Consider the following 15,625-nt stretch of genomic DNA (forward strand, 5'->3'; position numbering starts at 1 on the left):
GCTTGATAATTAACTGACTCGCCGGTCATGTGAATCAAATCGGCATTGTGTGATGAAACCCTTCTCAGAGAGAACCAGCTCCGTCTTTACTGCTCCCTCTGTGCCAGGCAGACAAGGCTGGCATGGTTGGATCGGCGCTCTCGGAGTAATTCTTCGGATTGTCAAAAAACTGGCATCCGCAAGTGTAGACAAGCATTGAGCAGTCTCAAAACCAGAAAGAAGCAAGACTGGAAGGGTCTACCAGGACTCACTGGCTTAACTCTACAAATGTCATCAATAAGCAACAGCTGGGCATTTCAAACAGTGAAAGCGCAACTTCATGCCAAGCGCTCACTCACCTTCTGCAGAGAGTCCCTGGATGTTTATTCCCTTAGCTGCCAGGAAATTCAAGCAGGCATCTATGTTTTCAATCTAGGAGGAAAAAAACACAATATACACTCAATAAATGTTTAGCCTTCTCCAGAGCCATCTCTTATTAGGAACAAGAGGCTATGTCAGAGAGAGGGTCCATTGTGCATTTGCTAAGTTTCTCGAAGAGGAAAAAAATGACATGAAAGCGCCGAATGGACGGATGGATGGATGCAGGTCAGGACTCTCCTTTGTCTGTCCTTGCACAGGAAAATGTTACCTAATATCCTAACCACACACAGTGCCAAAGAATCGAGGCCTTGGATTGCTCACGGCTGCCAAAAATAACCAGGGTGAAATGGAAGCTCTCTTGTTGATCACCGTCACCAGTGCTATCCTGAACACTTGAGCAGCTGCCAGAAACATGGAGGTGGAGATGAGGTTAGGAGACCCCCCCACACACACACCAGCAGCAGCTGGGAGAGGTTTCCAGCCCCCGAGGAGGCAAGCAGTCAAATATAAAAAGAGTGAATGGGAATTTCAGTAGGAATCTGGGTAGTGTTGACTCACGAAATTCTCAGGATGGCAGGCATCGCAGAGGACGGAGGAGAGCTGCCAACTCACCCAACCTCTCTGTCGTTTGTGTCTTCTGTAGCAAGAAGGGACCCGACCCCACCAGAGCCTGAGAGGCCTTCCAGGCTTTCCAGGGTGGATGCTACAGCCAAGGGAAGCTCACGTTCCCCCCCCCCCACCCCCCCACGGCAGGAAAGAGCAATTAGGTCATTCCCAAAGGTCTAATTTGACTTCAGTTGTCAGGGTTAATTACTTTTAGGTCTACAGGAAAATGTTCAGGCTTGATTCATGTCAATGGTAACCATAAATAAAAGAAATTGCTTTGGACTTGACAGAGGGAACTTTGGACTTCACAGAGTTTGCATTTCACGTCTTCCTTACCTCTACAACCCCCCAGCCCCCGCCCGACTTCCCAGGCTCCAGCCACATGCTTATGAGTTCAAACCAGTATTTGACCCCGGGGGTTTGTTCTGAACCCATAAATGACTGTCTATCACATTGTGCTTGTGACCATCCTCCTCTGCTCCCCCAAGCAACATCCTGATGGCTCCGTCATAGCCACAGAGTAAACTGTCTCCATTTTACGAGCTCGCATTTGAGTACAGTCTGGCTCCAAGGCAGTCTTCTTCAAGTTCATGTCCACCCTCCCCTGATGGCTGGCATTCTCCGCTCTCAGTCTTTGCAGCTTCTAAACATGTTAAGTTAAGCTTGGGGACACCTGAATAAAACTGCATCCACTGAAAAAGAATCTGCTCCATCCTTGCTTTTTTTTTTTTAAAGCTCAGGTTCCCATCTCTTTCCCAGTTTCCAGGGTCTTCATCTGGGAGGCACTCTTTCAACTCTAGGAAAAGGGGTAGAATGCAATTTCCCGCAAATAAAATAAATGCTGATGCTATGGGTTTTGCTTGCCACCATGGCAGAAAGTCATATCTTACAAAGTGGGAGGAAAAATGAGATGACTTTAAGCACTCCTTTCTTCTCTCCAGTGCAGGGTGACCGACAGTGACAACCAGGTGCTACCATCTTGGAGGGAAGCGGGGGGAGGAAAGGGGTGATCAGAGAAGGAAGAGAATGGCTGGGAGGATCCTGTGCAAGGTGTTTTAGAGCAACCAGCTTCCGTGTAGAAGTGAAATAAAAATCCTCTCTCTAAATGTGACTGCACTCTATTATAAAACAGTGCTTTTGAGAATTCATGCTATTGTACACAGTGGTAACAGGCCAAAACCACTCACCTGAAATCACGGTAAAATTACAAAATTCTCCTGCTACCACTTGTCTCTTCCTATAATCCTATCCACTTTTTTTTGGGGGGGGGGGGTATGTGTTTATTTTTTAATTTTTAAATTAATTTTATTGAGGTATAGTCGATTTACAAAGTTGTGTTAATCCGTAAAGTGATTCAGTTATATATATCTTCTTTTCCATATCCTTTTCCTTATAGTTTATCAGAGGACACTGAATACAGTTCCCTGTGCTATACAGGACCCAAACCTACTTCTTTTAATATCTCGTAGTGCACAGCTCCAAAGGGAGGCTTTGGAAATTATGTCCCTGTAGAAAATGAGAAGCAGAAAAAAGCCCCTGAACCTGATAATGAAAAATCAAAAATAGTATGCTTGTTATTTACCCTGGGAGGTGTCACATGGGTGGGCTGAGATGGGTAGGTTTAAGTGTTTTTCACCAATACTGTGGCAGTGTGACAATGAACACATAAAAAAGGACGCCTACCAACACAGTCAGGAAAAGCTCTGCTCTCCTACAACGTGGCAGTTCTACAGAACTTCCCTCCCAAGGAGCACATTTATGGACCATCTGATGTATGTGCCATCATTTAAAGTCCATGGTAATTTCTTCTTGCAAGGCTAGCCTTGGTACATTTCAATTGATCCATGGGTTTTCTTTTTAAATGTTAAATTCTATTAGTGTGTGAAGTCGCTCAGTCGTGTCCAACTCTTTGCAACCCCCAGGCTCCTCTGTCCATGGGATTCTCCAGGTGAGAATACTGGAGTGGGTTGCCATTTCCTTCTCCAGGGGATCTTCCCAACCCAGGGATCAAACCTGGGTCTCCCTCATTGCAGGCAGACGCTTTATCCTCTGAGCCACCAGGGAAGCCCTAAATTCTGTTAAGGGGAGGAATAATATACATGGGTTACCTAGAATACTTCATCTCTCATTGATTCTTTTTTTTTTAACAGTCCTATCACTCTGTCAATGAATTTCAATAATTTTGATCAGTAGATCTTCGCTGAGTGAAGGAGATGAAGAAAGGAGGGTTTTGTGCACCCTCCCTCTGGGGGGCATCTGGCCACATCTGGTCACATGCGGGGTTGTCACAACCCTGAAGGGAACTGCCATCTAGTGTTCAGAGGCTACATTTGCTATTAACACAGATCCCTCCCAATAAGGAATTATCCAACGCCACATGTCAGCAGTGCCAAGGATGAGAAATCTGAGATGATTCTTTTAATCACTCATTCAATCAAGGTAATTATGTGATGTCTGCTTTGTGCCAGGTACTATGCGCCATCCTTTTGCGAGAGTTGGTCCAGAGCTCTCCTCCCAGTCCAGGAGTCCACACTTACACAATCCTCCTCTTTAGGGTCCACACACACCCCGACTCCCCTCCGTTTCCAGGAGAATCAGAGCATCTAATAAACAAGGGAAGCATTAGGATCTCCCTCCATTGGGTGCAGAGAGGAGGCCGCAGGGCACCAGGAATGCTTTCTCCTAAAGAGGAGATGAAACGGGAACACTATCCAGATGGCTGAGCTGCACTCCCAGAAAACGTAAAACCTAAAAATAAGAACTTGGTTCATCATTTAAAAGACGATTCATAAGCCCGTCAAGCGCCCTGAATTTTTCTTCCCCCTCTACCATGAATTCTCTGCTCACAGGAGGAGTTCAAAACACATTCCTCAAGTTTCAAATCCATTCTTTAATGATGTTCCATTAAGGTTAAAACTCATGCCTGACAAGGCGGCGGAGACCCACACTCTTTTCATCTGTACCCCAGGAAGGGCATGGGGCTGGGGAGCAAGGTCAGATGTGGATTCCAACCTCCCGCTTCACTTGGAATGAGATCAGAAGGGGAGACTGTTTCTTTGATCCAGGCTCTCTAGTGATTCAAAATCACCTTACGGTTTTCTTATAAACACTCTTCAGGTAAATAATCCAGCGTCCTGTATGACTGAGGCTCCATGCCTCACTCCCACCACAGCATCCCCAGAGGGAACTGGCCAGGGGCAGCCCCTGGGGTTCCCATCACAGCACAATGAGGTGCCTGCCCATCTTTGAAGAGCCTCGTGGCTCATATGGGATCCAGACATCTAGTGTGGGATGCGGGTCCTGTTAAAGTTGAGAGGCAGAGCGAAGGAAAAGACTCTTCACCAGCAAAGTATGTAAATAGAACCGAAGTTGTTCATTAACACATAGCGGCCAATATAAACTGCTTTCCAAAATTAGCTGAAAAAAATATCTGTGCAAAGTCTGACATTCCAGTGTTGCTGAGGGGGTGGGGAGGGGCGCTGGGTGAGAAGGCTGCTGTGGCTGTAGACATGGAAATGGGTCCAAGAGCTCTGGGATCAAGCTCCTGGAGTTTGCAACGCTAGCTGGGGTGGAGACGGGAAGCCGAGAAATGGGACCACAACACCACAGACCTTGGGAGGAGAAAGCAGCTGGATGAAAGAGAGGGGAGAGTAAGGGGACACAGTGAGACCAGGATGCACTTCCCAGGGTTTCCTTTGCTTTGGGGCCATACGTGGCCTCCACCCTGTGTGGTCCATGAACATCCAAGAGAGAAAGGCTGGCAATTTTAAGCCTTTCCCCCCACTCTCTGCCAGGATCTCCATCCCATAGTTCAATAGCTTCTCAACAGTCTCTAACGACCTGCAGAGCAACTTCCATGGACCAAGTACGTGGTAGCCTAGCTCTCCCAAATGCAGAAATACATCTACATCCAGGCCAGGCAGAGAGCAAGGAAAATCAAAACAAATGGCAAACAACTGGAAAGAGAAGGGAGGGGGCTTGGAGGCAAATGGAAAACTTTACATTTCAGTCATGGCTAAGGCCGGACCGGGTCTCATGATAACTTAAAATATGCAAACCTCAGAAGCACTGCTGTATATCTCCTCTGTAGCTTACAGACTGATCAAATACCATCTGTTGTGGCAGTTGTCATGGTAGCATTTTACTCTGAATACCAGCATAGCTGACTGCAAAGTGTATGAAACTGATTAATCCAGATGAAGAGCATCTCTGCCGCAGCCCAGGTGAAGGTAGGGTTCCAAGCAGACCAAGTGAATGTGGTGCTAGTTTTGACGAGTTTAGGTCCTCACCAAGCCTCTTGGAGGGCTCCATCTCGAGAAGATGAATTTGACAAGGAAGGCAAACAGATGCTGCTTTAGAGTCAGGCTTGGTCATAGTCATTAAAGAAAAAACCAAACATGAAAAGCCTAGAGCTTAGGTAGTGGGACACCTGGACCTCAGGCAAGGCTGAGCAAGAACCTGTAAGTTCCACGGACTTGAAAAGCACAGTGTAGCTGCTTCTTGAGCCTCTTAGCACAAACAACTTCCTTCCAGAAGTGTGTGTGATCCTCACACCTGATACTGCTACTTGTCAACAAAAACAGTTATCATTCATCCATCTATTTATCCCTTCCTTCACCCATATCTACTGAGCCCCTTCAGGGTGTTAGGCAGTGTGTTGGTACTGGGTATACAGTAGTGAATTAAAGAGACATAATTCCTGACCTTGTAGGACCTAGAGTCTAATGTAGGGGAACTGGCATTAAACAAACAGAACACCGATAGCATTTGTCATGTACTAAAGGACTTGATCAAGCCTGGAAGGATGGGGGGTCAGGTGAGAATTCAAGGAAGAGACAGAAATTTGATCTACAGAAATTAGGCCTTTGTCTGATCTCTTCACTGATGTAACCCCAAGCACCCAGAAAAGTATAGGGCGCATTGTAGGTACTCAAGAATGTTTGTTGAAGGGAAATCTGAGCTGAGGCATGAGAGTGAGCCAGGCACCGAGATGGGGACGAGAGGAACACGCCGATCACAGGGGACCTAAAGGCGGACAGTCTTCATGCAGGACGCAGCCTCGCACACTCTGGGACCCCAAAAGAGAGTCAAAATGGCTAGAGGCCAGGACGCAATGAAGAAGAGCAGAAAGAGAAGACCCAGAGCAAAAGCAGAGCACTGGGCCACACTCAGGAGCAGAAGCGGAAACGGAGAAAAGGCAAGGGTCCTTCTTGTTCTTAGGGAAGCCTTGGCACTCCATTACCATGGCAACAGCAGCCAGGCCAAGTCCTTTGGGGCTGGTCTGAAAGCCTCAGGATGGATGAGCTGTGCTATGTCAGGGATGGATCGAGCAGTGCCTTCAAGGTGGGATTCCAGTGACATCCGGGTTAGGCACGGAGATGGGAAGGGGTGGAAGAGCAGGGCCGCGCCTGTGGTCACATTTACTGGGAAGGTCTGTTTCCTATCTACCAGGCCTCCATGCTTTCCTGACACTCCTTCCCCTTGCCAGTTTCCAAAAACAAAAATAGAAGGAAAAAAAAGAAAAGAAATCCAACCATGAAACCAGACCCAAAAGTACTCTGGGGGACTGCCCTTCTGAATGCCTGTCTCGCCAGTGTGGTCTTTTGGCTCTGCATTCCTGGGGACCACGACCTGATGCGTGATTGCCCAGTTTCAGTTTTCTCCACTATGTCAGTGTTCAACAGCCTCACATGGTCACGTGGTCATGGGCCACAGTGCGGTCCTGGGGGTGCACACCACCACAGGGCGCAGTAACAGGGCCTGGACAAAGCAGTTCTAATTTTAGAAGGGAACCCTAGAAAGAAGGAAGGAATGCTCGGGGTTCATACTCTCCCAGGTGGGGAAACATTCAGGAGTATCTCCCTTGTAAGACCCACAAGCTGCTAGGTGCTTGGCAGACACATAAGGCCATCTTTGGCTACAGTGCTCCATACCTTCTGTCTCAACTCTGGCCATTCAAGCTTCAAAGCTTTCAGAAATTCATCTCTAGCTCTCTTGGTGGCTTTGAAAGAGAAAGCTTCAGAATGAGGGACTCGGGCTGGATGGGGCTTGAGTGTTTCTGTCAGACTGTTTCTGTGCTGCTTTAATGCCTTGCCCAGTTCCTTCCTTGAATTTGGCAATGGTATCCTCCTTATCGTTTAAGATATTTATAACTTGGGCTTTCTAAGATGTTGTCAAGAATTCCTTTTTAACAAAATTTTATAGGAGCCTCTCTGCTGTTACAGCAAAGGGGTAAGTCCATATGGAAACGAAAAAAAAACTCTCTTGAGAAGAGAAGAAAATTGAAAACAAGAATCTCGAATTCTTCCAGTAGCTATCTTTTTCCACTTTGCTTCCAGCTGCCTAGAATTGTTTCATTGCCTGATTATTTTCTGACTTCTCGATTTTTCCCTTGAAACAGAGAGACCTGGAAGGGGCACCATGGCTAAGTTCTCCAAGTCAGTCCTCATTCTGGAGGCCCCAGATCAGACGGCTAGAGTTGAGCTCTGCAGTGTGTCTGCTTCCAGACTCAGTGGTCCTCCTGAAGACGAAAGTGGCCCAGGAGGTCAGTGTCATGGGAGAGGCCCAGAGGATGCCTCTGTGTGTGCTCCTTCAGGACGGCATTCTGCACATTTCTTCTGCTACAATGTCAGAGTAACGATCCCTAACCTCCTAGCACTCCCAAAAGGGATTATTCCAAGTGGAAGTCTCTGTCAAGAGCTGACATAGATGCTAAAAGGAGAGTGATGAGGGCTTAAGGAGTGATATTTACAGGATAAAACACATGCTTTGTTGCTGTTGTTCAGTCGCCAGGACACGTCCGACTCTTTGTGACCCCATGGACTACAGCACACCAGGCTTCCCTGTCCATCACCAACTCCCAGAGTTAGCTCAAACTCATTCCATTGAGTCAGTGATGCCACCCAACCTTCTCATCCTCTGTCGTCCCCTTCTCCTCCTGCCCTCAGTCTTTCCTAGCATCAGGGTTTTTCCCAGTGAGTCAGCTCTTCACATCAGGTAGCCAAAGTATTGGAGCTTCAGCTTTAGCATCAGTCCTTCCAATGAATATTCAGGGTTGATTTCCTTTAGGATTGACTGGTTTGATCTCCATGCTGTCCAAGGGACTCTCGCATCTTCTCCAGCTCCACAATTCAAAAGCATCAATTCAGCGCTCAGCCTTCTTTATGAATCAACTCTTATATCCATACATGATCAATGGAAAAACCATAGCTTTGACAGTAGGGATTTTGTCAGCAAAGTGATGTTTCTGCTTTTTAATATGTTATCTAGGTTTATCATAGCTTTTCTTCCAAGGAGCAAACATCTTTTAATTACATGGCTCCATTCACTATTTGCAATGATTTTCGAGCCCAAGAAAATAAAATATGCACTGTTTACACTTTTTCCCCATCTATTTGCCAGGAAGAGATGGGACTGGATGTCATGATCTAAGTTTATTGCACGTTGAGTTTTAAGCCAGCTTTTTCACTCTCCTCTTTCACCTTCATCAAGAGGCTCTTTAATTCCTCTTCAGTTTCTGCCATAGAGCGGTATCACAAGCTTTGGGGTCAGACAAATCTGGGTGCAAATCCTGATTCTGCCATTTACTGAATTACGATCGGCAGCAATTTAACCTCAGTGACCCGACCTGTAAAATGGGCGTTACACCAATCACACAGGGCGGTGGTGGTGATTATATGCGAGGATGTGTGTATGTGGTACCCAGTAACTGGCAGTTTCTGTTAGCGTGTTGTCACTTCTGATACCAATGTCCCTTGGCAACTGCACTCAGGCCATACATGCCCAGTGCTGTGTCTGGAGTCGGCCTCTGGCAAAACAGAGAGAATCAGACAAGCTTAACTGGTCTGCCTTCCATTCCTCCTCCTGGGTTTTCCTCTCCATTGCCTGATGTGTAAATGTCTTTTAACAAAGATGCTGATAAACCCCCTCACACCAAGACAGAAGGGCCTGCTACTGTCCCCCCACCTATCCCCTCTCCTGGAGGAACTTGCATTCCATCACAATTACTAGGGGACAGGATCTACTGATACAGATTTTGAACTCTACACTAGATTCGAGTTCCCTGAGAAACTACTCATAAAAACCTAAGAAAACTGTTAACTGCGTCAAGTCGCAAAGTCATTATCTGTAGCACAGGAATGCTGATATTAATAACTATCTCGTAGCAGTACTGTTGAGTCCATGGACTGACATAAGTCAAGGGTCTGGTACCTTCCATAGTGTTCATGGGGATCTCAAGGCAAGAATACTGAAGTGGTTTGCCATTCCCTTCTCCAGTGGACCACATTTGTCAGAACTTTCCACTAGGACCCATTCGTCTTGGGTGGCCCTACATGGCATGGCTCATAGTTTCATTGAATTAGACAAGGCTGTGGTCCATGTGATCAGTTTGATTAGTTTTCTGTGATTGTGGTTTTCATTCTGCCTGATGCTGAAGCTGAAACTCCGATACTTTGGTCACCTGATGGGAAGAACTGACTCACTGGAAAAGACCCTGATGATGGGAAATTGAAGGCAGGAGAAGGGGATGACAGAGGATGAGATGGTTGGATGGCATCACTGACTCAATGGACATGAGCTTGAGCAAGCTCTGGGAGTTGGTGATGGACAGGGAGTCCTGGCATGCTGCAATCCATGGGGTCACAAAGAGTCGGACGTGACTGAGCAACTGAACAGAACTGACCTTACACAGACCTTTAAAAACGCTGTTTATACAATCCCATAATGGCAGAGTACTAGACATTCAAGGCCTCGTCCAAAAGTGAAAGATCATTTGGGGTTGTGAGACATTCTGAGATCTGCTAAATTATACGACAGTGTGGCCTCTCTACGAATGGGCTCCTTGAAACAAAAATTCACTTTGACCCTGTTGGAATCAGTGTTTTCTATCCAAAAAGTTCTCAGGTCAAAGTCTCCTCTGTTAAGTTACGTGGAAAGTCCTAGCCTTACACAAGTAGTTTGTGAAGAGGAATCAATTTTCTTTTTTTTGCATAAAAACTTGAATTTACCTACAGAGAAGGATACAGATTTAGACTCCAACTTCTAGACCCCATGGCTGCCTCTCAAATGAATGGGAAGAGCAGTACTTGTTGGCGAATTTCACCCAGGGACAAACTGGAACCTGACAGCCTCATTCATTCCTGGAAAAGTGATGACTGAGTATTTACTCTCTCCCAGGCCCTGCTCCAGGGAAAGGGCAAAACAGAGGTGATGAGACAGTGTGGTCCTTCCTTTCTGGAAAAGACAGCTTCCCGAGCAAGAGCAGACTTTAAGCAAATATCACGCCCACTAAACAAAGGTGATACAGGCTAATTTAGACCTATTAGCTCACCTGCTCGAAAGTCTGTCACTGAACCCCTGTGCTTTTTCTAGAAAGTCTGGGATTGTTTTGTATTTTTGTCATGCATGTGTGTGTATGTTTGTGTGTGTACCCAGTCGTGTCTGACTCTTTGTGACCCATGGATATAGTCCACCAGGCTCCTCTGTCCATGGAATTTTCCAGGCAAGAATACTGGAGAGGGTTGCCACTGCCTGCTCCGATTTTTGTCATATTCCCACGCTTAAACTCATAAGACACCACAAAGTCTTCAAGAGGCAGCAGACCATAAATGCAAAACAAAGCAAAACAGTAGATCCTTGATATACCCCAAGAGTGCAGTAAATCCTCAGTTGTGGAGATACCGCTAGAATCTATCATATCACCCACAAAGCCAACACATACAAAAGAACAGAGTCATGGGATAACTAATTTGCAGATGAAGGCCAGCTTGGTGACCAGTTGCCTCACGCTAACCTGAAAAACTCAGTTTTGTGGCTCAGCCAACTTGCCAACGTCCATTGTTTATGGTCCTTGTGGGTTGTTCATGAGTATCTGACCCATGGACTGGGCTTCCTCAGTGGCTCAGTGGTAAAGAGGACAGTGCAGGAGACGCAGAGATACAGGTTCAATCCCTGGGTCAGGAAGATCCCCTGGAGGAGGAAATAGCAACTCACTCTGGTAATCTTGCCCAGAAAAATCCCATGGATAGAGGAGACTGGTGGGCTACAGTCCATGAGGTTGCAAAAGAGCCGGACACAGCTAAACAACAGCAAAGCTGATCCATGGATTCCTGCCCCACAATTCCAAGGCTAGCATGACATACTAATAAATGAGTGCAAGATGTATCCTGGTAGCACAGATAACCAGGGAAGCAAAGCCAAACAGATACATTTAAATGCTTTAATACCCAATTCAGAATCCTGCAAGACTTTTCACTCTCACTGTGCTGAAGACTGGAAGGAAGGGAAGCCAACTTCTCTGTCATCCTCTCCTTGTTTCAATACATATCACCTATAGTATTAATTTCTGCAGAAGATGTAATTTAAAAATCGCCATTAAGAAAAACAAGAAATGGCATATTTGGGGATTTCCTTGCAATTCAGTGGTTAGGACTCTGTGCTTTCACTGTGAGGGTCTGGGTTCAACCCCTGGTTGGGGAGTAAGATTCTACCAGCCGTGAGGTGTGGCCAAAAAAAAAAAATCACCATTGTGCCCACTCCACTTTCAGATGCTGCTAGGCATAATACTATTATCACATGCCAGGCATAATACTAGGACCTTTCACATACATTACACTTAAATCCATTTTTTTATTCACAAGCTGTTATGGCTTCCTAAAGATCATTAATAAAGAATTTGGGAGATTTTGCAAGTAGTACACCAAGAAACTAGATCTGGTCAATAGTTTCAAGTTTCAAAATCTGTGATCAACGCAAAGAGCTACTTGTCAACCAATCAAAAAGTATATGAGATTAAAAGTAATTAAGAATATAATCAAGAATTAAAGTAACTCAATTCTGTTTACTGTCACTGCCAGAATGTCTGAGGTGTGGGCAAAGTCACTGAAAGAGGAGAACAAATGAGAGGAGGAAGGTTTCTATTACAGGATATCCTCAAGTTTCCCAAGGCCACAAGACTGCTAGTGCATCTGTGAAGAAATAGTGACCATCCTTAACTTGTCATATAATGCTAATCTGTTACTATTTCCATCCTTGGTATTTAACTGAACCAGATAAAACTGCCATCTTTGTAGGTAGAAAATGGTTAAATACTGGCTATTTCATGTGGTTCTCTCTGTTATCAACAAGTTAGGAAGATGATTCCCCCTAAAAGCTATAATTATATTGCCAGGTGATCATGAAAATTCAGTGCTTTATAGCCACTGACAAAGAATCTATAAATTCTGAGACTCAGAATCAAATCTCTGCAAGTGTCTCTCCAAGGAGTTTCACAAGACTGATGATGATACATCTTGATTTATATATACACAAATTAAAAACACAGCATCCATAAGCTAACCCCTTAAAGGCCCTTTGCTCTGGTTCTAAGAATTTTTTCTGCACTCTCCCCTTAGAGAAGCAGATTGGAGCCAGGGTAAGACTTTCATTTCAAGTTGATTCATCTCGGAACTTCCCACAGAAGGTGAGCACTAGTCACCCTTCACAATAGTGAAGGGAAGCCCAGGTCACAGGTCCTCGCCTCTGGCCTTCCTGCTCCTTCAGGGGAAAGTGTGAGAAAGAAGAAGCTCTGGTCAGGTTCTGCCCTCCTATTCAACTCTACATGACTGCTCCCACGTTCACACCAATGTGGGAATCTACTAGGCAGGAAAAGCCAACTCATGCCATGGGGTCATCACTGGCATCGTGACGGCATTGGTACTAAGAGATGGGAGGCAAGGAGTTCTCAGGACCAGAGGTAAAATCTGAGGAACCACAGGTTTCTCAGAGGTTTGTGGCTCCCTTTGAGCAAAGTACTTAATTTCCCCAAGCCTCAGTTTTCCTTTTAGTAGAGATAATTATCCCTTTCTTGAAAGCCTTATAGACTCCTCCCAAGAAACTAATATTTATACTCATAGAAAACATGAAACACTGGACTAGATTCTTCTCCATACATTATTATTTCAACTAATTTTCACCACTAGATAAGGTAGGTATTATCATCACTTTTCATATGGGGAAATGTAGGCATAGAGTGTTTAAATGCCTTCCTAAAATCACAGTTATTAAATGGCAGGGTTTGAATGTGAACACTTACTTGATGTTTTGTAAGCTATGAAGCCTATTCACATGGGCATTAACAACCAAACAGCAGGAGTTCAGTATCACTGCGGAGAAGAATAATCACTCAGTTTTGTCATTCATTTGCTTGGAGAAAGATAGGCAAATAATTACTCCATCCAAACTAAGCCCAACCTTTACATCAGAAAGATGAAGAGGACTTCACAGAGGAGGGAGTGACTTCTCCAACACTCTTTTGGACAGGTTTTGTGGACGATACTGATGTTCTTTTATAGTGTTTTGAAATCTTCTAGGGCAGGGATTATTTAAATCAATATAAAGATTACAGGCATTATTTTGATGCCAAAATGCTCCCCAACCAGGGATTTTTTAAACCATCATATGCCAGAGTTTAGATCTCCTAAGAAAGTTCAGGAACTATAACTTACGAGAACATAACAGTTTGAGGGTAAAAAAAAAAAAAAAAAAAACCCTCAAATATGTGCAAGAAGCAGGTAGGCAAAAACTAAGGTAAAAAGCCTGGGTGTAAGACAATAGGGAATAGTGGGGAGTATGGCTAATGCAGCTTATTGCTGTTGTTGTTCAGTTGCTAAGCTGTGTCCCGCTCTTTGTGACCCCACATATTGTAGCACACCAGGCTTCCCTGTCCTTCACTATCTCCCAGAGTTTGCTCAAACTCACGCTCAGTGAGTTGGTGATGCTATCTAACCATCTCATCTTTTGCCTCCCTCTTCTCCTTTTGCCTTCAATCTTTTCCAGCATCAGGGTCTTTTTCAATGCGTTGGCTCTTCAAATCAAGTGGCCAAAGTATTAGAGCCCCAGCTTCAGCATCAATCCTTCCAATGAATATTCAGGACTGATTTCCTTTCAGATTGACTGGTTTGATCTCCTTGCAGTCTACATATACCTAAAGGAGGCAGCTGATATCCAGTTTTAGTCAAGTCTTACCTGTGGAGTATCAGTCCAGGACTGCCAATTTTTTTTTCCCCCTAAGAAAAGTTGGAAGATCACTGCTTGTGAAGTATATTGATTTTTATCTAACTGTTGGCAGTCATTTCATTTTTCTTATAAAAGGGCTTCTGGAACCTGAACTCAGCTTGGTGGCCACTGTTCTCTACTCTTGGCTTAAGTGAGCACACTGGCAGACCTCTACTGACCAGTTCCCAATGCAGGTCACAGGCTAACTATGCCTTACCAAAGGGCCAAGAGGAATTTCTCACTAAGTTCTGGTTCACAGAAAAATAAACAAACAAAACACAAAGATGAATACAGGAAAAACACCCCTTTGGGGCTAGGCTTAAACATAAGAATAGCCCATGAAGACATGCACAGGGAGATGGATCTAAGCATGAAGCCAGATGGCTTTCATATAAAGCACAGTCCACACGGTTATAAATCACCATCCAATTTCTCCTTCAGCTCAGGATGATCTGAAGCTCACCTCTCCCCACCTTCTCCGTCTCACATTTGCTGAGCTCTTTAACCGTACTGAGCACCACATGTTGACACTTAAAATGCCTCAGTTTCAAAGTAGGTGTAATGGGAATTTCTTCAGTTAATATTCTCTGAGCATCCAGCAGATGCCAGGTTATGGTACGGGCAGATGACAGGACCTCACCCTCAAAGAAGTTAATGCCAGGCAGTTAAGGGCAACGTGCTAAAGGATTATCACCTGGGTTTTCAATGGAGAAAACCAAGGGTCACAGAGCTTAGGTGAGCTGGAAAGTAGAGAAGACACTTGCAGACTCCAAGACCATAGCCGCAAGTACAGTTCAGATCCTACTGACTTAGAACTTACCCTTGTTCTCAGACAGGAGGATGGCTAATGCATCCGCATCATTCCAAAAGTAAAGTGATTGGTTCATTCAAAATATTTAGTTAGACCTTGCTGTGGTGATCATTTCACAATATACACAAATGCTGAATCATTACGTTCGTACACCTGATATGAATGTGACGTTACATGTCATTTATATCTCAATCAAAAATACACAGTGTTTGCTATACTTACAACGGATAACCAACAAAGACCTATTGTACAGCCCATGGAACTCAGCTCAATGTTATGTGGCAGCGTGGATGGGAGGGGAGTTTGCGGGAGAATGAATACATGTATACGTATGGGTGAGTTCTTTGCTGTTTACTTGAAACTATCAAAACACTGTTAATTGGTTATACCCCAGTACAAAATGTTTTTGGTGTTAAAAAATAATATCAAAAAAATTAAGAACGAAAAAAAATACATAGTGTTCCTAAAAAAATTAGTTAAAATTAACCTTTAGATAGATTAACTTTTAAATTTTTAAAGAACTTTGCAAACCGGTAGATGTTGAAAAGCATGTTTGCAGTCATATCCCCAAAGAGAACTTTTTTACCTCACCCAAGAGCTTGGCTTGCTACAGATGCAAATTATCGAGCTCCTTCCCAGACCTACTGCATCGGAAACTCTAGGGGTGGGGCCCAGCACTGTTTCAACAAGTCCTCCAGATGGTCCCCCTGTTCACTGAAGTTGGAGCAGCAGGTCACAAGAGGCTTTGCCAAACCTCCAATCGTGCTGTTATTTCCACACACCTTTATAACAAAGTTAAAATTAAAAACTGAG

The 15,625-nt window shown here is 44.7% G+C and overlaps 1 protein-coding gene across 2 annotated transcripts in view; it reads right to left on the bottom strand.

Moving 5' to 3' along the window:
• Positions 1-15,625, bottom strand: part of NAV2 (neuron navigator 2) — a 418,592-nt gene that overhangs the window by 250,804 nt on the left and 152,163 nt on the right. For both annotated transcript variants that reach the window (XM_065937242.1, XM_065937241.1), the window contains exon 4: positions 339-411. In XM_065937242.1, coding sequence (XP_065793314.1) covers positions 339-411 — 73 coding nt within the window. The remainder of the gene's footprint in view (positions 1-338; positions 412-15,625) is intronic.

This window comes from Muntiacus reevesi, chromosome 5 (assembly GCF_963930625.1).
Source record: "Muntiacus reevesi chromosome 5, mMunRee1.1, whole genome shotgun sequence".
Classification (NCBI taxonomy): Eukaryota; Metazoa; Chordata; class Mammalia; order Artiodactyla; family Cervidae; genus Muntiacus; species Muntiacus reevesi.